Source organism: Lepidochelys kempii, chromosome 9, assembly GCF_965140265.1.
Source record: "Lepidochelys kempii isolate rLepKem1 chromosome 9, rLepKem1.hap2, whole genome shotgun sequence".
NCBI lineage: Eukaryota > Metazoa > Chordata > Testudines > Cheloniidae > Lepidochelys > Lepidochelys kempii.
In genome coordinates, this window is record NC_133264.1 from 82,896,634 (window position 1) to 82,918,247 (window position 21,614).

Genomic DNA, 21,614 nt, shown 5'->3' on the forward strand with positions numbered 1-21,614 from the left:
TCAAATGTCTCAGACTGGGGCAGTATCAGGATCCAGAAATGTTAGTTTCCTGTATATTTGATATGTAATTTTCAAACATGTAATAAAAAAAATTCAGACAGAAGTTCCATAACTGCTATTGTTACAAATAAAACTTACGATGACTAAATTAGACTGGAGGAAAAAAAATCCGTTTTTCAGTTTGCTTTATTCATCTGATAAAAAACTTAGTGTATGGCTGGTTTCACTGTATAGCCAGTCTTCTTCCCCGTTTGTGTAGGCCTTTCCAATTGTAACAGAAGGAGAGAAATTTTAATAAAGAGGAAAATATAATTATAAAACCAAAACCAAATTGACAGAGAAATTGAGGGACAGGTTTCAGCTGTATGGTTTAAGGTTTATATTTCAAACTTATCCACGCACAACAAGGGGCCTGAAAAAAACAAAACAAAAAAAGCCATCTATATTTTTACTAGAATTTCTCCACAAAAACCAATGTCAACAATCACGAAAAATATCAGCCAATGATTAATATTTTCAAACTGTTATATGCATCTGAAAATAGTCTTTTCCAACCATAACTAAATTATCCATGAAACAGTGCTACAGAAAGAGAACATTTATATTTATGAAAATTCAAAAATTGTACACAAATAGCTGTGAAAATGCAATACAAAGCATACCTGTTACACTGAGAACTGTTTATTGGAGAAAACCTAACCTTGTTGAGGAGATATAAGGAATAACCTTTTCATTCATTTTAAAACTAATTTAGTAAATAAATATTAGTGAGATGCATTTATTGTCAGGTTAATGGACCAATGCTGCAACAGAGTGATTCCCATTTGTTCCATTCAGAAGTTGGCTGAATATATTCAACATGTGCAAGGGATAGTAAGCTTGCCACATCAAAGGACAAGGCATGTGGCATAGAGTAAACCCTATAATCAACCAACTTAATAGGAAACCTTTAACAAAATGACAGAAGTCCTTTCTTCTCAAATAAAATCCCAACATCAAATGCATTTCTCCTCATTAAGGGCGGAACTACACACTATCAAACTCACAAGTCAAAACTAAAAGTTGTTTTTCATTATTTCACTGACTTAACTCAAAGTTAAGAAAAATCAATATGAAAGCTTATTTTGCTACCCCTTATTTAATTCATTAATTTTTGCAGTCTGGTCATCTCCATGTTTAGCGTAAATAATTGTCTTTAAAATTCATTCACATTTGGCCAGTATTGTGAGAGAGTGTTTAGAGACAAACTACATTACTAATTTAAACGTTAGCAGGTTGGTGCAGTGGCCTTGCACATGCATAGTTTACATTACAAACACACAGAGACACACACACACAAAATTCTCTCCTGGGTAAGACTAAAATTCCCAGAAAAAAATTACATGAAAATAGAGTTAATGTTAAGAGTACATATTAGTAATGTAGGGTAATGTACATTATATGGATTTTGCAATTATCCCAAAGCCAGGTGTATATACCCAGGAAATTCAGAGTTAATATTAAACTTAAAAGAAAACAAAAATTAAGGTACAAAAATACATAGTTAGGGTACCGAAATATCTTAACTCTGCCATACAGTGGCACCATGTAATAATCTCATGACTGAAGTTTAACATCCCCATGAGGTGCAGTGGTATCAATATTTTTTACACAGGGGGAGCTGAGACAAACACTAAAGGCAAAATTGTCAACTAATTCTGGGTGCTCAATTTGAGATACCTAGAGCCTACTATTTCAGCATAATTAGCATTTAATAGCACTTTATATGTTCAGAACAGAATTCCCATTCACCTCCGTTGCAATTCTGAGTGCTCAGCCCTGCTGCAAATCAAACCCCAGGTGTCTCAAGTTGGATACTAAGAAAATGAAGGAACACAATGGCCACCTGTGAAAGTTTTAGTTTACATGACTTGCCTATAATCAGAGGCAGACACCCGACATAGAAAATTTAAATTTAAATTACGTAGGTCAGCAAAGTTATAAGTAACTGAAAACAGGATCTCATAACAGAAAGTGCTGGGACACTTAGCTATAAAATATTAAATACATACACACACACACACACACTACAGAGGAAGAAGGGGCAACAGTACAGGTACAAAACCTATGTAAAATATCTTTAAAAATAATTAAAGTTCTATCACTGGGAGGATATTTTGGTATCTGCACTATCTTAAAAAGAGTTCATAAGTTAGTATAAGTACAAAACAGATGTAGGAAGAAAAGAGGAAATAAAAAGCTACATAGAATTATCTTACCTCACATTAGTTTCATCATTAAATTCTTCAGCCCATTTCTTTCTTGACTGAGCCGTGGTTGAACCATCTAAACGATAGTAGTCAATATTTCTGAACCATTTTCCTTCACCTAGAAATTTGAAGGTAAGGTGATTAAATGACACCAGCACAATATGAAAATATTAGCAGCACAATAATTTAAATACTGATCATTCAGGGCCAGATTGAGACTAAAAGTTAAGGGAGCAATCATACAACCTCACATGAACCAGCTATTCTATAACAATCAAAATATTTTATACCCAAGGAACTTGATCTCTATGATGTCCGTGCCCCAAAGTACATGTGCACAAATAAATGAAGAACCCATAAGGGGGTACCTGCCATTGCTGCTCGTCTCAGTTGAGCTGTGAAAATGATGCAGTGTAACCTGAATTATGAAATATAATCCACAGAAGGATTACAGAAAATAGTGGTAATCATAATTTGGGACAGTAAGTATCCAAAGCCTTTACTCTAATAGTTCATATCTTTTGTGATACTCCCCAATCCTCAGGTAGCCTTGCCCAAAATAAGAAGTGCAGAATTAGAGTTAACCAAGAATGAAATAAAATTTATTTTCTGAATAGGATTCTACCCCCTATGTAGGGTCCAGCAGTATTGTCTTCTTCCCAAGGAAAAGTCTCAATTTAAAAAAAATGAAGTGAAACTTCCACAAGCAGCTTTACGCAGCCTGCAATTTAGAGAGATTTATTAAGATTTATACACTGAGGGAAAACTTTAATTGCAATATTTTCAGTAACCTTTAGTTAGCTCTTCTAAGATTCACGTGTTTCCCCCTTTGTCATATCAAATTTCTAGAGGTCTGGACACGTTTGCAACAAAATCAGTCGAGTTTCTTGTTTAACCTCAGTGCAAAAGTTAATTGTAAAAAGTAACTACATTTAACCTTTAGGCATTATGCCAGTAACCCTAATTTTCTAATTGATCTTTGGAGTCTGTATGTTTCCAATTACTCTAGGCTGCAGTCTCTCTTATACAAATTGTACCCCTTAGGTAAATGCTTGAAAGGAGATTTCAAAAAGTCAAGGTATAATCATTCTGGAACTGAAATTTAGAGCAGCTGCTTGAGTTTAATTAGCCAGTGAGTTATGGCTACTTCTTTCCAAATGTAAAAAAAAATTACAGCTGATAGAAGCAGATTTTTCTGTTCCCTTTTAGAACTAACCTTTTATTTTTTCTGGAGGTCAAGGTTTATTTACACAAAATGAACCCCACCGGGCCATCGATTAAAATCAGAGCAGCTCTTGTAGGAAGTAGTAATGCTGAGTGACAATGAATTATGAGAAACTGCATGCTAAGTCATGAGAGAGTTGTACATCAACAGAACCATCACAAACAGGAAAAAACAAAGACCATGTAAAATTAGCTCAAGTTATATGGACAGGCTATAAAGATATATACAGCTCAGAGGTCACAGATGACCAATGTTCTGAAGCAAAATACTGGAAATACTCTTTAGACGCTTGCTATATGGACAACAGAGTTCCGGGTAATACAGCAGCAGTGAGCAATAATATATAAATAGACAGCAGATGGAGAGCTATCGATGTCTAGCTAGCTAACTATGATATTGATATTTCTAAGTCCCTGTATTACTTGGTATTTAATTGCTCAACACCATGCTACCAAAACAAAAATCTTTTAAGGAATGTTATATGAATTCATATAAAAAACAGTATGAAGGGTCTTTCACTGCAAGATTACAGAGATGTAAAACAAAATGCTACAGTACACATGTACATCTATGGTTAGAGAAAAAAGTTCACACTACTGACACATTACTAAGAAAATATGATCTAATACAATATACCTTGTGCCATGTGTGAGAATATGAAAAAGCCTATTGCAATGCAACACAAGGGAGCAGGTTTAGAAATGTGTGGTTGATTAAAATCTCAAAATGTTAAATTTTTCAGCACAGCCAGTGTCATTTCCTTTAATAACCCTCTCTTAAAAATGAGGATCAGACTCAGTGTTTTTCCATTTGTAAAAACTGTTTTCATTTTGTATGGCCCCTGACTAAACCTTCCTCTCCCTACTTCTAGAAGAAAGACATCCCATCTGCTTAGAATATAATAAATACATGAAATAGAGCACACGCCTGCAATCAGTAGCAACAGCCTAAGATCCACAGCAGGTGGGGTAGACAGCATGCAATCAGACCAATAGCCCTCCCATATTTGGTGATGTTGGGAAAAGAGTAGCAACTCTTCTGGTCTGAGAATGAATTAGCTGTTTCATCTCCCTTCCATCTAGAATGAACAAAGAGCTAAAAAGGAATAATTAGCTTCACAATTTTGAAGTCTGTTGTGCAGGTGACAAGTTGAAATGTGAAGGAAACGTGAGCATACTGTCACAGGAAAAGGGTGATAAGCAGCGTTCAACCTGAGTAACAGATCCATACTCTAAAGAGGGTTAATAAACTAGCTGTATAATGGACTCCTTCATTTGGACAACCCTAAATGATCAGGAGGAAAGATTTAGAGTATCACATTCTGGTTTCTATTTGCAAAGTTTAAGAAACTAATCTATTGTTTCTATTCAGAATGCTCTCTTCAAATATCCAGAACTTTTATTTAAAAAACAATGTTTTTTTCAAACAAGACAAAGCACACAGCCCTTATTCAAGAGTATAAATGTACCAAATTGAAAGATTTAAAAAGGAGACATTTTTGAGATAATCAAATGCAAAATAATTAAACATCTGAACTTTTTTTAGATAAAATATAGCCTCCTCAACATGTTAAATAAATTGAAAAATTAGGCACACATTTGAAACCAAGCGTGAGAAATGCTACCAGTGAATGTATGTTTTTGGTGTTATGCATAACGGACCACAGGGTTTAGGTTCAGATGTTAGTGCCATTCTAACAATATTTACTTTTATATTTTACATGTCTGATTAATGTCTGTGCTTCAGTTTGATTCTCATAATACTCATGTGAGATAGGTATTATCACCCCCTTCTTTTAGATGAGGTACAGACAGACAGGTTAAGTGACTTGCTGAAGGCCACCCAGTGAGACTGTGCCAGATGTGGGACTAGTATGCAAGACTTCCTGGCCCTTGAGCCCATATTCAGTCCACAAAACCATAATACTTTTCCAACTACAGAATTAGCATACACTTATTCAAGAACAAATACATTAAGGAGTTTAATAACTAATTTCCTTAATGACTTTCATAGGCAAAAAAGAATTCTTCCTTCTGCAGATGCCTCCATCACCAAATTAACTTTACAGAATAATTGTGAGGTGGAAAGATGGAAATATTACAGATGCTACACCAAGTTATACAATGTGTTGTCCCAAAAATACAAAAACTAGCTAAACGTCAACTTATCATATTGGTTTTGGCATGTCATCAGGAGAATTAAATCAATTTTACACAAATTTATCCTTTGAGAGAATGTTACAATAATCAAACAACATCTTGCAATAGACCCAATGTTTCACTTTTTCTTTAAAAAGGAGTTTGGACCACAATATGTCAAATATTGGGTTTTCTACAGAGATAGCCCCAGTGACGAGCAGGGAAACCAGAGGAATTGGCAATGGGTCAGTAAAGTGAAAAAAAATCACCGTACCCTGGATTGGGTTAAAATTCACACCTATACTATCTGTAGCAGGAAATGACATTAAGAAATTCTCTCCACTGTCACTGTTTGGAAGATATAGAAATGCTATACTAACCTTTATAAATAACAGGTTTATCTTTGTCAGTTTTGTCCCTGCTTGCCAGTTCCAGAAAATCTTCTATCAAATCCAGTGATATTAGAGACTGGCTAAAAACTAGACTGAAAAGAGAAATACGGAAATATACAACATTTTCCACTAAAATTCATTCAATGCATGTAATTATTGTATTGTTTTGCTTTACTTCTCTTCCTTCACCCTGAATGTGATCTTTAAAATGGAGTGAATGTCTTTGGTGGAGTACTGGACAAGCATGGAATGCTCTTCTGATAAAAATAAGTTAAACACACACATCTCTAACACAAATTGAGCTACAGCTCTGAGCGCAAAATAAGTGTTAACAAAGGGTGGACAATAAAGAATGGTAAGGCAGAATAATATATTTAAACAATTTAAAAAATTTCTACAAATCTATATATTATTTAACATGACTTACACTTTATCTCCAAGCTCTTCCGCCATGCGAAGAATTTCAAAGAGAAGCACCATTTTCCCAGAATGTTCCAACACTTCAGCATCTGCATCAGTGACAAAATCTTTGTACCAGTCTGGAGCTGGGCTGCCTGGGTTGGAAGAGGATGTGGCTTTACCTGTATAACAAAAATAGTATTAAGCTAAAAAGAATCTCCTCAAAACGAAAGCATGAGACTTTTCCTAAAAGGCAAATGTTTAAAAAAAACTCTTAAGACGCCAATTTTTAAAAGTAACACAAATTTTTAAAAAAGGCTCCAGAGGTGATCCCAGCAGTAACAGGATGGTAAGCCTGACTTCAGTACCAGGCAAACTGGTTGAAAATAAAGTAAAGAACAACATTGTCAGACACACAGTTGAACATAACTTGTTGGAGAAGAGTCAACATGGTTTTTGTAAAGGGAAATCATGCCTCACCAATCTACTAAAATGCTTTGAGGGGGTCAACAAGCATGTGGACAAGGGGGATCCAGTGACTATATTGTACTTAGATTTTCAGAAAGCCTTTAAAGAAGTCCCTCACCAAACGCTCATGAGCAAAGTAAGCTGTCATCATAAGAGGGAAGGTCCTCTCATGGATTGGTAACTGGTTAAAAGATAGGAAACAAAGAGTAAGAATAAATGGTCATTTTTCAGAATGAAGAGAGGTAAATAGTGATGTCCCCCAGGGGTCTGTACCGGGCCCCGTCCTATTCAATATATTCATAAACAATCTGGGAAAAGGGGTAAACAGTGAGATGGCAAAATTTGCAGATGATACAAAATCGCGCAAGATCGTTAAATCCCAGGCAGACTGCGAAGAGCCACATAAGGATCTCTCAATACTGGGTGACCGAGCAACAAAATGGCAGATGAAATTCAATGTTGATAAATGCAAAGTAATCCACATTGGAAAACATAATCCCAACTATATGTATAAAATGATGGGGTCTAAATTTGCTGTTACCACTCAAGAAAGATCTTGGAGTCATTGTGGATAGTGCTCTGAAAACATCCACTCAATATGCAGTGGCAGTCAAAAAAGCTAACAGAATGTTGGGAATCATTAAGAAAAGGATAAATAAGTCAGAAAATATCATATTCCCTCTATATAAATCCATGGTACGCCCACATCTTGAATACTGCATGCAAATGTGGTTGCTCCATCTCAAAAAAGGTATGTTGGAATTGGAAAAGTTTCAGAAAAGGGCAACAAAAATGACTAGGGGTATGGAATGAGGAGAGATTAATAAGACAGACTTTTCAGTTTGGTAAAGAGACGACTAAGTGGAGATAGGATAGAGGTCTATAAAATCATGACTGGTGTGGAGACAGTAAATAAGGAAGTGTTCTTTACTCCTTCTCATAACACAAGAACTACAGGTCACCAAATCAAATTAATAGGCAGCAGGGTTAAAACAAACAAAAGGAAGTATTTTTTCACACAACACACAGTCAACCTGTGGAACTCCTTGCCAGATGATGTTGTGAAGGCCAAGACTATAACATCTACTTTTTTCGAAGAAAAAAGAAAATCCTAAGTTCATGGAGAATAGGTCCATCAATGGCTATTAGCCAGGATGGACAGGAATGGTGTCCCTAGCCTCTGTTTACTGGAGGCTGGGAATGAGTGATGGGATGGATCACTTGGTGATTACCTGTTCCATTCATTTCCTCTGGGGCACCTGTCATTGGCCACTGTCAAAAAACAGGATACTGGTCTAGATGGACATTTGGTCTCACCCAGTATGGCCATTCTTATGTTCTACGATATAGAAGGCTTATCCCTTCAACCAAAGGTCCTGCCAGTTAGTGGTATGGAATTAAAGAAAAAATTCAGAGACTAGTGTGTTATCCTTAGAGGGTCACTATCTTCCACACACTTTTTCTGTGTTACGTACTGTTTTAATACACAGTCCTGTCACCTTCCATTTTCCTAAATTAGCATTCAACTTCTTCACCCACAACTAATATTTGCTTCCTAAAACTCAATCACAGATTTTACAAGTTTCAGAGTAACAGCCGTGTTAGTCTGTATTCGCAAAAAGAAAAGGAGTACTTGTGGCACCTTAGAGACTAACCAATTTATTTGAGCATGAGCTTTCTCACGCTCAAATAAATTGGTTAGTCTCTAAGATTTTACAAGAATGATATAACTGCTTTTAAAATACTGATCTTAAATTCCAAGCAAATGTCTACAACCCTTAGAAAGGGCACTGTACTTGGGCCTTGGGGTTATCTAGTTCATCAAACCAGAGCTATGCAGGATTGTTCCCAACAATACATTTTTTTTTTTTTTTTTTGCATTTAGGGGTTAGGGGTCTGGGAAAATAGATTTAAATCATCTCAGTGATGAGACTTTAAAAAAACAAAAACAAAAAAAAACTCTTTGCAAAAGGCACAATATACAGGAAGTACCATCAAAACTAGAGTTTTGGATTTATTTCTTTTGCAATAGTTAACATTAAGTGCAAAACACCATTATTTTTTTAAATACATTCCTGTTAATGGTGTCATCCACATTTGCCTACAAAAGGGATTCTAATATTTAGTAGTTTAACAAAAAAAGCAAAGGAGGAGACAATTTTCATATGATTATTAAAAATCCAGACTGAGGTAATACTCAGAGGCCTTCATCAGGAAAGATCCTTTGTACTAGGCACCGTACAAGTACACACAGAGTCTCTCCCCAAAGAGTTTACATTTTGTTTTGGAATGTAAATGTATTCCTGATTTAAGTCTATATAATGTTATTGACTTGAGATCATAAACAGCTGTCTAATCTGCTATTTACATAAAACTTTTAGTTAACTTGCCACTTCTATACCCTAATAAGCTGACTTCAGTCAAACTTCAAGCAAGTGATGATACTTTATATCCGAGTCACTCCTCCTAAAAATGTAGAAGATTAAAAGTGGTAAACCTGACAAGCTAGAGAGAATTAGGAAAGTCTGTATCTCACTGTATTTCTATGCCAAAATAACTGAATACCCAACAAAACAAGCAACATTTGTTTAGCTCTAGATTTGTCATTCAACAACACCTGGTTGTGAACTATTTGAAATACAGCATGCTCTCCTTCCAGGGTATTAGTATTCTCTTTATCTATTGTGAAACACTTTTGAATTCAAATATACATGTAGGCTTATTTGCAATCTCATCATTTGATCCTGAAATGTAGACAGGAATCAGGAGCTGACTTTATTTATGTTACCTAAATTCATTTTATGGAGTTGTATGTTTCTGCCTTTAATCTCCTTTGCGTTAGTGTGATAAATATTGATTTATTAGAATTACAATACAAACCTTCTTTCACTTAAAAACTTTGATCTTACTGAGGTATTTACTTATACAAAATATTTTTCTCCTATTATCTTACTATTAATTCAAAACATTCAACTTTTAAGACCCCATATAGCAAACTAGCTGAAAGGCAACTTCATCATGACAGAATAGTCATCCTCAACATTTCTGCAAATACCTCTTTCAGTGCAGAGGAAGGAATTAACCTGCAAAAGAACTCTCATTTGAAAATTTCTTTGCACATATTTTTTTAAGCATACTTTTAAATGAATGCTGAATTCTGCCCCTAATGTAGGCTGGTGTGACTGTTTAAGTCATGTTAGTGACATTGTTTGGTGTTAATACCTGACAATGCAGCATGTAAAGGATGCAGGCTGTGCATGCATCAACTAGAAATTTCCTTTTTTGAAAGTATTATCACACAACTTTTAGTTGTACTGCTGCTATATGAATTTTATTTAAAAGGTTAAATAAAACTGAAATTGGCATAAGTGTATGAAAGAGCCATTGTATAGACCAGGGGTGGGCAAACTTTTTGGCCCAAGGGTCACATCAGGGAATAGAAATTGTATGGCGGGCCATGTATGCTCACAAAATTGGGGTTGGGGTGCAGGGTAGTGTAGTGGTGCGCGATGGGGCTGAAAAGTTTGGGGTATAGGAGGATGCTTTGGGCTGGGACTGGGGGGGTTCGGAGGGCACGAAGGGCAACAGGGCTGGGGTAGGGGTGCAGGAAAGGGTGCAGGTTCTGGCTGGGGATGAGAGATTTGGAGTGCAGGAGGGTACTCTGGGCTGGGATTGAGGGGTTTGGAGAGCGGGAAGGGGATCAGGGCTGGGGCAGGGGAGAGACTCAGGGGTGCAGGCTTCAAGCGGTGCTTACCTCAAACGTGTTGCGGCCCCCGACCCAGCGCCCCGGCCGGAGTGGGGCCGAGCCACGTGTTGCGGCCCCCGACCCAGCGCCCCGGCCGGAGCGGGGCTGAGCCACGTGGTGCCGGCCCTGACCTTACGCCCTGGCCGGAGTGGGGCCGTGCCACGTGGTGCAGTCCCTGACCCAGCACCCTGGTGGGAGCGCCAGAGCGGGGCCGAGCTGCATCATGCAGCTACCAGGCTGGATCTGGCCTGTGGGCTGTAGTTTGCCCACCCATGGTATATATGGTCAAGAACAAGAGACAAATCAATGTCCTACCAGGTCACGGAAAGAGTGCCTGCCCCTCAAAAATACACCCCCCCCCCCATGCAGGCCAGAAGGTCAAACTAAAGTGAGTTTCAGTTTACACTGGAGACCCACTGAAATAGGTCCACTGCCTAGTGGGAGAAAAGGTGGTCTATAACCTCAAACTGCAGGAGATGATCTGAATATGATGAAGGGGAAATGTTATTGTTTATTATTTATTTATTGGACCAGGACCCCATTTGTGCTAAGTGCTGAACAAACAGAAGAAAAGGATGGTCCCTGCCCCAAAGAGCTTACAATCAAAGTATAAGACAACAGAGGGACAGACAGACAGGGGAGTACAAAGAAACAATGAGACAATATTGGTCAGCATGCTAGACAGTGGTTTCAACACAGCAGCAGCCTAACCGTCATGAAGCATTTTGTACCCATGGCAAAGGAGCGTTTAAGCAGGGTTTTGAAGGCGTGTGAAGAAGTAGGTGTTGAAGATGTTTACAGGGAGGTCCTCCCAAACATGGGAGGATGTATAAAAGGTCCTTGTTTGAAAATTTAACAAGTGGGTGATGGAGGCTGGCAGCATGGGCTGACTGAAAGCAGGAGTTGACATCTCAGTAGTGAATGAGTAAGGATACGTAGGGTGAGGATAGGTTGTGAAGAGCCTTGAAAGAGAAGACAAGTAGCTTATGTTTGATGCAAAAGCATAAAGAGAGCTAGTGGAGGAATGCAAAGATGGGGGACATGGTCAAAGTGATGGGCTAGGAAAAGTATCTTTACAATAGCATTTTGAATGGATATGAGAAGGGCAAGATTACATTTATCACTGCCACAGAAAAGGATGTTGCAGAAATCAAGATGTGAGATGAGGCAGCCTGGATTAGTTTAATTGTGTGGATGGAGAGGAAAGGCCACACCTTAGAGATGTTATGCAGAGAGAATGTGCAAGATTTAGATACAGCTTGGATGTGAGAAACTAGAGGTCAAATCTAAGTGAAAGTGAATGAGAAAGGAGTTAGTGGGGAGGACTTGGAGGAGGAGTTCTGATTAAGAGCTCTGTTGAGCTTCAGCTGAAAGACATCCATGTCAGAGAGGCTGAGATTTTAGTTTTGACATAACAAGGCAGATCTGGAGTAGAGGTAGATCTAGGAGAAATAAGGTGTAGAGGGAGAAGAGAAGGCGAACAAGGACAGAGCCCTGTGGAACATCACAAAAAACTGGGAGGGCGGTGGGGGTGAGGAGAATTTTCCAAAGGACATGCAGAAGGAGCAATCAGAGAAGGAGGAGAACTATGAAAGGACAGAGTCACAGAAGCCAAGGGAAGATAAGATTTCAAGAAGAACATGGTCAATAGTGTCAAAATCAGCTGACAGCTCAAGGAGGACAAGGATGGAGTATTAGTGCAGAGCTCTGGCTGGAAAGAGGTCGTTAGAGAGACTTTGGCAAGAGTGGTTTCAGTGGAGTGCAAGGGTCAGAAAGTAGACTGGAGAAGAACCCCAGAGACTGACAGTAGACAGCACATTCAAGAACTCAGATGAAAGGAAGAAAGGAGAGGGGGCAGTAGTTGGAGAGGCAAATGGATCAAAGGTGTGGCATTGTTTTTTAAGATGAGAGAAACTGAAGTATGCTTGAATTGTGAGGAAAAAAAACAGAGGAGAGTCAGAGTATCGGAGAAGAGTAAGGAAATGGATGAGAAGGAGGGTAGGTGAGCAGGAGATGGGAGGACATGGGGTCACTGGGGAATTAGAGGAGGACAGTAGATGAGAAACATCTGTGTCTTTGAGAGAGGAGGAGGGTAGAACTATAGGAAAAGAAGAGAAGGGAAGGCAAGCCTAGCGGAAGGAGAAGGTCACATTGTATTTTATCAACTTTTTCTTGGAAGAAATCAGCAAGATCCTGTGTGGGAAGAGAAATGGAGACACAAAGGAAGGCAGTCTTCATCCCTTCTGTTACTGAACCCCATCCTTTCAGACAAGACCTTGGACACGATCCAAGATCCACCAATAAATCCAGATAAGTCAAATACCACTGAACGAGCTACTTAGTTCAAAATGATACCTGCATGTGCAAGGGGACAAGCCTATACTTATATGTGCCATGGGATCACATCTATTCCCATCTTAATCTCATTCCAGGACTTGCACACAGGAGACATACTCACAGCAGTCTACAGTGCAGGTGGACCTTTTATATCTGAAGCAAGATGGAAACAGGGCAAACCCTCCTCAAACTCACACTGTACCAAGCATCCATTTTAAAACTATGTATATGAAGTTAGATGAGGTCATGGATAGTAGAATCTATCTACCCACTAACATTGTAGTGATTTGTGATTAGTAAGAAATGGTATGACAGATTGTTTCCTTTTTATTATTATAAATTAATGTTGATAATATATTCCTATATATATTATCTATATATAAAAGGACCACCACCCTTTTACAACTATATTTTAATCACAACTGTTTATAAACATATATTTTTAGGGAGAACATATATTTACAAATGTATTTTAATTATGAATTATGAATTCAAATTCATTGTCATAAGAGTAATTTATCTAGGAAAGGTTATTAAACCCATAAAATGAACCTGCCAAAACATTTACCTACAAATGATTCCTATCACTCAGCAGAAAAGGAAAACAAGATTATTTAAAAACAACCATTTGAAAGTGAAGTTTACAGATGTATGCAGCTGAACAATAATCTCAAAACAGCCACCTTATTCTAGATCTATTACAGCCATCTGCTAGCTCAACATCCAAATAAAATTCCAGATGCATCAATGCATTATGTAGAATATTGTTGTTACTAATCTTTCTATTCAGATTTCCTCATAGACCCCATTTAGAAGGTGAAAAGTAACATTTATCTATCATCCAGCAGCACTGTTCACCTCTGAATTCTACTCCAAATCGACCTTAAGTTTTACAAGAATGAAACTGTTGGTTTGTGTCACCTGAAGCAGGCTTGCAGGGTATTTTGCTCAAAAATAAAAGAAAAACAATAGTTAGTTGCTCTGTCACAACACAAACTCACCCTTAGGCTGATTCTCCCTTTGTTTTCTAAAAGTATATCTATATTAGGGTTTGTTTTGTGGGGAGGGGAATTCGTGGGGAGAATGGCTTTATTGAACTGAGGACTCATCAGTTGTAACCAGGCATAGTATAAGCATGGACTGCACTAATTCCCAGCCTTGTCACGATCACCTTTTTCAACATGATGCAGCATCATATCCCAGTTTACTTGTGCATTACACTCACTTTCGTCTGACTTTACAGCCGATGGAGGGTTGTTTGCAAGTTCCTCTGTATTTCCTTCTCCACCCCCACGAGATCTTGAATTCCAGACTTTAATCACTTCAACATCATTATCACTTCCACTTCCACTTGAGCTACTCTCTTTCTTCGCTTTCTTCCCCTTGGATTTTTTTTTCCTAGAAACATAACATTGTATGTTCACTATTTAAAAATCTGCAGGTGAGAGAGCCAACAGCTGTAACAGTAAAAAAACAAAAAACCCCACAAATATTGCTTAAATTTTTGTAACTTTAAAAGAAAAGAAATCTAACAGAATTTAAGTTAAGCACGTATGTTTCACACAGAAAAGCTCAATTTACTTAGCATAATCATCAGAGCTTAAACTCATTGAAGTTTCATCTGAATCTGAAGCTATGAACTCATCCAAACTGTCTTCATCAAAGTAGCCCTGAAAAACAAAATTAATATTCTTAGAACACAGATTTTTATTAAGTACCATCATCTAGACTGAAGCCTCTATTAAAACACTTAAACATCTGTTTATTCTTCATTTAAACAAACCAAGAGTTCAGTGAAAGATCAACATTTCAAAATGTTTTAATGATGACAAAATTTCCGGGGGGGGGGGGGGGGGGGGGGGGGGGGGAGTGGCCATAAGTGAAATGGCTGGCAAAATCACTGTACCCCACAGCAACAGAGATTTCCATTAATTTGCCAAAAATCTACCTAGCATTTGTCATGTCTTATTTGGAAAGCTTTCAATAGAAGCAGAAGTATGTATTTTGATATATCTAATTTACCTTATTTTCTTTACTAATATAGTCCAGCTGCAAACACCAAGGGTGAGTCCAGATTCTGCTTAACATCTGGAAGTCCTGGAAGAGCTTAGCTCCAGCTTTGCCTCTTCCACCTTCACTGCTACTACCTACACCTGACAATAAAGTTCAGATTATAGAATGAAAGCTTGAATTAAGTTTGCCAAATACTGTTCCCCCTTTGAACAACACATTTGTTTAGTATAGAGTGTTCTCTCCAGGTGCACATCTCACATTGTAATTTCTCTTTTAGAGAGGTCAAGTTACCTAGTTACAGGATTCTTTTCTAGTTAAAACAGTCAAAACTAGATTTCTGTCTTTTTCTTGATGAGTTACATGATAACATTTTTACAGAGGAGTGCATTCTCTCCTCAATGGGAATTCATATAAATCCCAGCGAAGGGGCACTCAGGTTTATTCAAGTTTGTAAAAGCAATTATTTATAAAACCTAAGATTAATATAAATGTTATGATTTTGTAAAGTTTCAGTTAATTCAGATCATTGTTTAATGTAACTATTTCCTTGCATATTTTGTCACTTTAAAACTGTGCTAATGTAAAACAGCCAGAAGCTGTTAATACCTTGTCTATTTTCATTGACAAAGCTGAATTTGCTGCAAAAAGTGAACAGCATTTGTAGTGAACGACTGGATTAAAAAAATTCTTTTATTTTTAATAGCCTAAAGCAGGGGTATCCAACCCACGGCCCACCAGAGCATTTCATAAGGCTTGCGGCCTGCTTCAACACAATATACTAACAGATGATTCATTAGCGTTTTGTCATCAGGTTTACATCATTTTGTGTGCTCTTTGCTGTTTTTTTCCTGTTTTCTGTAATGCTGGTGCACGTTTTATGCACTGGATTTCTTTATTTGTTTTTAAATAGACAATACTGTACATAGAAACAACCTATCTAAATACATACAAACCAGAATCTGTTGGCTCTCACAAATTTGTGCTTAGGTTTATGTGGCCCTCTTGTGTAATAAGGTTGGGCACCACAAGCCTAAAGGGTTGACAAAGAAACAATGTCAACTTGAAGTTTTTGAAACTGACTTATCTGTACAGTGAAGCCTGTTTAAACAAAATAACTGGAAAAATCATACATTTTCTGAATCACAAAAATAAATGCCTGTGGGTGAACCAGGCTAAAAAGCTTATTCAAGAATTTCAGTCAACAGGCTATAGAAAGAAGACTGTAAGGCATAAGGGAAAGTATGATAGCAAGCTGCTTTTTGCCACATTATAAAGAGTTACTCTACAGTTAGCTCCATGTAATAATTATTCCTTTATGTTCCTAATAAAAGGTAAAAATAACACTGTGGTAGCTGGGATGGCTCTTATGGATTTGGAAGGGTCCCTACAAAAGTGCTAAGTTCAGATGCCCTAACTCCATGATACAGAAACAGAGAAGAAACCACCTCCTCTAAAATCTCTCATGCAATTAAAAAAATTATTACAGATTATATAATATTTTCTACATTAATGAAAAGTAGAAAAACTATTTTCATATTTGGAGTAAAGACTAACTTTCTAAGATTATGTATTCTAGTGGCAACTTGTACCACATCTGAAAGTACTTCGATAAAACACTGAACTTTTTATTTTTATTTGTATTTGCGGGTAAAGAGAAATTTCTTCTACTGGAACTTCAGCCTCAGTAGTAGGATTCATTTTTCAGATATTTACCTAATACAAATCAGAAGGTACTTTGCTTAGTTGAAACTGCTGGAATACCAAATGCAGAAAGTGGCACTTAACTTAGGGACCAGTCAAATGGCTTAGAAGATAGCAATATGGATGGATATTAACAAGGAAGACTCAAGATCTAGACAGACTTGTGACACTGTCAGTCCTTGAGTGAGTTGGGGAGTTTTAGTCTCAATAAAAAAAAAACTAATGACTTATCACAGAACATTGTACATCCCTGGGGTGTGAGAGACTCAAAGCCCATTAAAGTACATGAGAACCTTTCTATTGACTTCAGCAGGCACTGGATCAGTCTGTTTGCCTTCTATCAGCTACAAAGTAAAAGGTGTGCAAGCAACTGCTGTCCAGTAAACGAATAGGGAATTCTTCAGTGGCAGCACAGAATAAGAACAAAGTAACAGCACTAAAAGATTAGTCACACTGGGCTAATTTTTCAGTCAGTATGTGCCCCAGGCGATCCTATTTTTAAGGGTATGTTGTTTGTAGCATGGTAGGTAAAACACAGTTTATATCAGAAAGCCTAAAAATTTCAGCAGACAAACACACACGTATAAGAAGCCAGCAAAAGTTTTGAAGACTTCACAAAACTACTTCTATTGCTTTGATAAAAAATAGTTGTTCTGAGGAAGCAGTGTGTTTTCACCTACTGAGCTGTTTCAATGAAACTTACAGTTCACTTATTTTTAAGCACACGGATAACTTTAGGAGGATATGCATTTGGAATGTTGTAGTAATGAACAGAATACAAATATATTTTTCTTCAGTGCATCTATATAGGTGAGAGCCAATACTGAATAGAGGTTTCAGAGTGGTAGCCATGTTATTCTGTTTCAGCAAAAACAATGGAGTCCTTGTGGCACCTTAGAGTCTAACAGATTTATTTGGGCATAAGCTTTCGTGGGCTAAAACCCACTTCATCAGATGCATGGAGTGAAAAATACAGTAAACAGTATATATATTACAGCACATGAAAAGATGGGAGTTGCTTTACCAAGTGGGGGGCCTGTGTTAACGAGGCCAATTCAATTAAGGTGGAAGTGGCCTATTCTCAACAGTTGACAAGAAGGGGTGAATATCAGAGGGAAAATTACTTTTGTAGTGCTAATGAGGCCAATGCAATCAAGGTGGATGTTGACCAAAAACAGTTGACAAGGTGTGAGTATCAGCAGAGGGAAAATAACTTTTTGTAGTAACCCATCCACTCCCAGTCTTTATTCAGGCCTAATTTGATGGTGTCCAGTTTGCAAATTCATTCCAGTTCTGCGGTTTCTCATTGAAGTCTGTTTTTCAAGTTTTTTTTGTTGAAGAATTGCCACTTTTAAGTCTGTTATTGAGTATCCAGGGAGATTGAAGTGTTCTCTACTGATTTTTGAATATTACAATTCTTGGTGTCTGATTTGTGTCCATTTATTCTTTTTTGCAGAGATTGTCTGGTTTGGCCAATGTACATGGCAGAGGCGCACTGTTGGCATATATCACATTGGTAGATATGCAGGTGAATGAGCCCCTAATGGTGTGGCTGATGTGGCTATGATGGTGTCCCTTGAATAGCTATGCAGAAAGAGTTGGCAACGGGGTTTGTTGCAGGGATTGGTTCCTTGGTTAGTGTTTTTGTTGTGTGGCGTGTGGTTGCTGGTGAGTATTTGCTTCAGGTTGGGGAGTTGTCTGTAAGTGAGGACTGGCCCGTCTCCCCAGGTCTGCGAGAGTGAGGGATCGTCCTTCAGGATAGGTTGTAGATCCTTGATGATGCTGACCCCCTACTTGGTAAGGCAACTCCCATCTTTTCATGTGCTGTAATATATATACTGCTGACTGTATTTTTCATTCCATGCATCTGATGAAGTGGGTTTTAGCCCACGAAAGCTTATGCCCAAATAAATTTGTTAATACAGAATAGACTAAGTTATAGGGTTGATTAGTGATGAGCTCTACAAGACTATTAAAACACTGTATGTGTTCTGCTTTGAAACACACGCAGGTTGGGGGGGGGGGTGTTTAAATAAAGGTTTTACTCCTTATTAAAAAAACAAAACAAAACAAACAAAACCTGAAAAAGAGCTTTTGGTTTTTAGACCTGCAATTTTTATAAATGAAATTACCAACACTGGTTCCGGATGACTGGTTAGATTAGCATCTTAACTGAAATAAAGGAAACAGCCCACACAAAGTTTGAAAAAGAAAACCTAGCTGGCAATTTAGCTAAGACACCACAAACTACACCCAGCTATAATCCAAGCAAGTAAGACAACACTCTGAATATCATATCCAAGTTGAACATCTGCTGTAAATCACAGTTTGATACAAAATGCAATTAATCTTTTATCATCCTTTTCTTGAATTAAACTTGGGAGGGTAACTGCAACAGCAAAACAAACCGTGAACAGTCACTGCAGCAGCTATATACAATCAATTTAAACTGTGCCACATACTTCAGTCTATCTAATGCTAAAAAGATTAAGTTAGTACACATTTGCATGATGGACTAATTTAGTAACAGTTCTAAAAAGCAAATGTATGCTAGGTTATTCATTAGATAAAAATATGATTGTATCATCATCATGACCCCATGTATTCTGCAACCACAGAATTTAACATGAAGAATATTTCATTATCATAGAATAAATTAGTGTTGCTACAGAGTTTAGGGATAGTTGCTGTAGAACTTTAGAGCTGCTGCTGTGGAATTTGGTCCAATTGTGCCACTGAGTGCATAAGGCCTTTGCTAGCTTCTTGAGTTACCATTATTGATGGTAAATACAACACTATCACTTTAGAAGTGCTGCTGACACTGGCAGGTTTTGCAAGATGCTGAACTGCAAGCCCCAAGAAAACCACCAACGTTTTAGAGTCAAGAGCACAGCAGTTCTCAGCATTTGAACATGCCTTTGTTCAAGCTGTAAGATTTTTTAAATTCAACAAGTTTGTGTATGGCCTTGCTTCTTCTAAAATGCTAAGGAAGTTAAAAATTAGAAAGGCAAACTGGTCCTGAGACATCACGGAAATCTAATGACAAACTTAAGTCTTTTCACTACCAGACCAGTGGGATGTGGAATGAGACGGAGGGGGCAACTCCATATCACGCTTGCAAACGAGTAACGTGAAAGATTAACCAGTACTGCTCTCAGAACAAAGGCACGCTGAAAGATTCTGAGGACAAACCAGGTCTAGGATGTGATCAAATCAACTAATTTCCTCTTGAAACAAATGTGGGTCCCCAGATGTAAAAGACTTGTGTAATAATCCAAAGTCCGCTTGAAATAACGGGTTTGCTTAAAGAGTACCAGCAATTAATCCACATAATGTATGAATTACTTAAATTATATTTTTGGGGAGGAAGAGAAAGGAAAGGAGTAATGAACCACAAACAAGAAATGTAAGTATTCGTATTCTTCAGTAAATATTTAGTTATATGTAACCATCTGCGCCAAAGTGGATTTCTACAGCAAACCAAAAGGGACCATTTATAGCGTGTTATGAAAACATTAAAAAAAAACTGATTAAATGATGATCAATCACATTACCTAAGTGTACTTTAGTTACCTACCTGTCAAGTGATCCAAGTAGTACTGATACAGCTTACACTGAATAGATGTCATTCTAACTGCTAAAACATATTCATATTTTGGTGGCAGGAACTTCGTTAATGCTGTGTAATCTTTCCTCTGTTAATTTACAAAAGGATGTTAGTCAAACAGATAAGTGTGTATAAAGCAAGTGGATTCTTACTCAGAGTTTAAAAACCTGTGGCACCTTAAGAGATCAAATGTACCACAAAAGCCACCTCTAGGATGTTTTCTAACCACAGAGAAAAAACTATAATACACAATGAAAGCCAAATTATACCAGCCCATCTGCACAGGACCATTTAATCTAGTGCAGCTGGTTGCACACTACACATATCTCCTCTATGCACACATTTTACGCCTCTGCTGTGTCAAATGCAATTTCAATAGTTGTTTCCAGTGACTGCTTCTCTTCAGCATAGTTACCTTCTTCAGGTCTGGGTGAACGAGCCCCAAATGACAGTGTTTGTATTATGGACACTGAATGTGACTCCACAGGAAAGCCACTCATGATTTTGGAGTGTGGGTGTGATTCATGATTTTTGAATGCTTGTTTGGCAATGCTATTTCTAATCCCTTTCCTCATTCACCTGCCTACAGTCTCTGCTACTCTTCATCTGCCTCCTCACCCTCCAAATGGTGGGTGTTGACAGTTTAGGGGCTGACAAAACTCCCCACGGTTTGTCACAGGGCTACTCCCTTTGTGGCAAACCAAGAGAAGTTTGTTGGACCCAGGGACTAGTTTAGGACATCTAATAATGCTTAAATATTAAGTTATTTGTGTATTAATTAAGATTTTCATAGTTGCTGCCTTCCTTCTTTCTGATATGAGCAGGACAGCTCAGTGGGAATGGCTTGTTCTCCAGTACTGTACTACTGTATATTTAGCTTCAGCTGGGTAAGGCCCCTCTTGCTACTGTGTATCTTCAAGTGGCTTTCCATTTTCAGATGTATTGGTGCAGGAGATACCAAAAAAAAATTTCCAGTGTGGACCATTTTTATTTTTTATTATTATTATTTCTTTAAATAGAGACACTGCCTGATGGTCCAGCTCCCTTCCCTATTTATGACCACATGACTCACCATCACACCCCTTCATAATCATTTATAACATCTCTGTGGCAATGATAGCAACTGCCTAAACATGAAAAAGTAATATTGGGGAAGGATTTATGTATTTTTAGGCGTCTTTCAGGCAACAGGTGTTTCGTCCTTTTAAAAAAAGGAAATCAGTCTTCATCCCCGCTTCCTCCTCTTCCATCTGTTTTGATTCTCTCAAATGGAAATAGGAGAGCCAGCTTCAACAGTTAGACAGTTCTCCATGGACCACCATCTTACCATACATTTTAGG

General features: G+C 37.7%; 1 protein-coding gene across 8 annotated transcripts in view; it reads right to left on the bottom strand.

The window, feature by feature from the left end:
* The window catches only part of ATRX (ATRX chromatin remodeler), a 140,981-nt gene that overhangs the window by 34,230 nt on the left and 85,137 nt on the right, over nucleotides 1–21,614 (bottom strand). For 7 of the 8 annotated variants that reach the window (XM_073361133.1, XM_073361132.1, XM_073361136.1 and 4 more), the window contains 7 exons: nucleotides 20,245–20,362; nucleotides 14,976–15,106; nucleotides 14,535–14,623; nucleotides 14,179–14,351; nucleotides 6,432–6,585; nucleotides 5,993–6,096; nucleotides 2,259–2,367 (listed from right to left, as the gene is read on the bottom strand). In XM_073361133.1, coding sequence (XP_073217234.1) covers nucleotides 2,259–2,367; nucleotides 5,993–6,096; nucleotides 6,432–6,585; nucleotides 14,179–14,351; nucleotides 14,535–14,623; nucleotides 14,976–15,106; nucleotides 20,245–20,362 — 878 coding nt within the window. Of the gene's footprint in view, nucleotides 1–2,258; nucleotides 2,368–5,992; nucleotides 6,097–6,431; nucleotides 6,586–14,178; nucleotides 14,352–14,534; nucleotides 14,624–14,975; nucleotides 15,107–20,244; nucleotides 20,363–21,614 lie in introns of those variants that run through there. The other variant, XM_073361139.1, reaches the window with a different exon arrangement.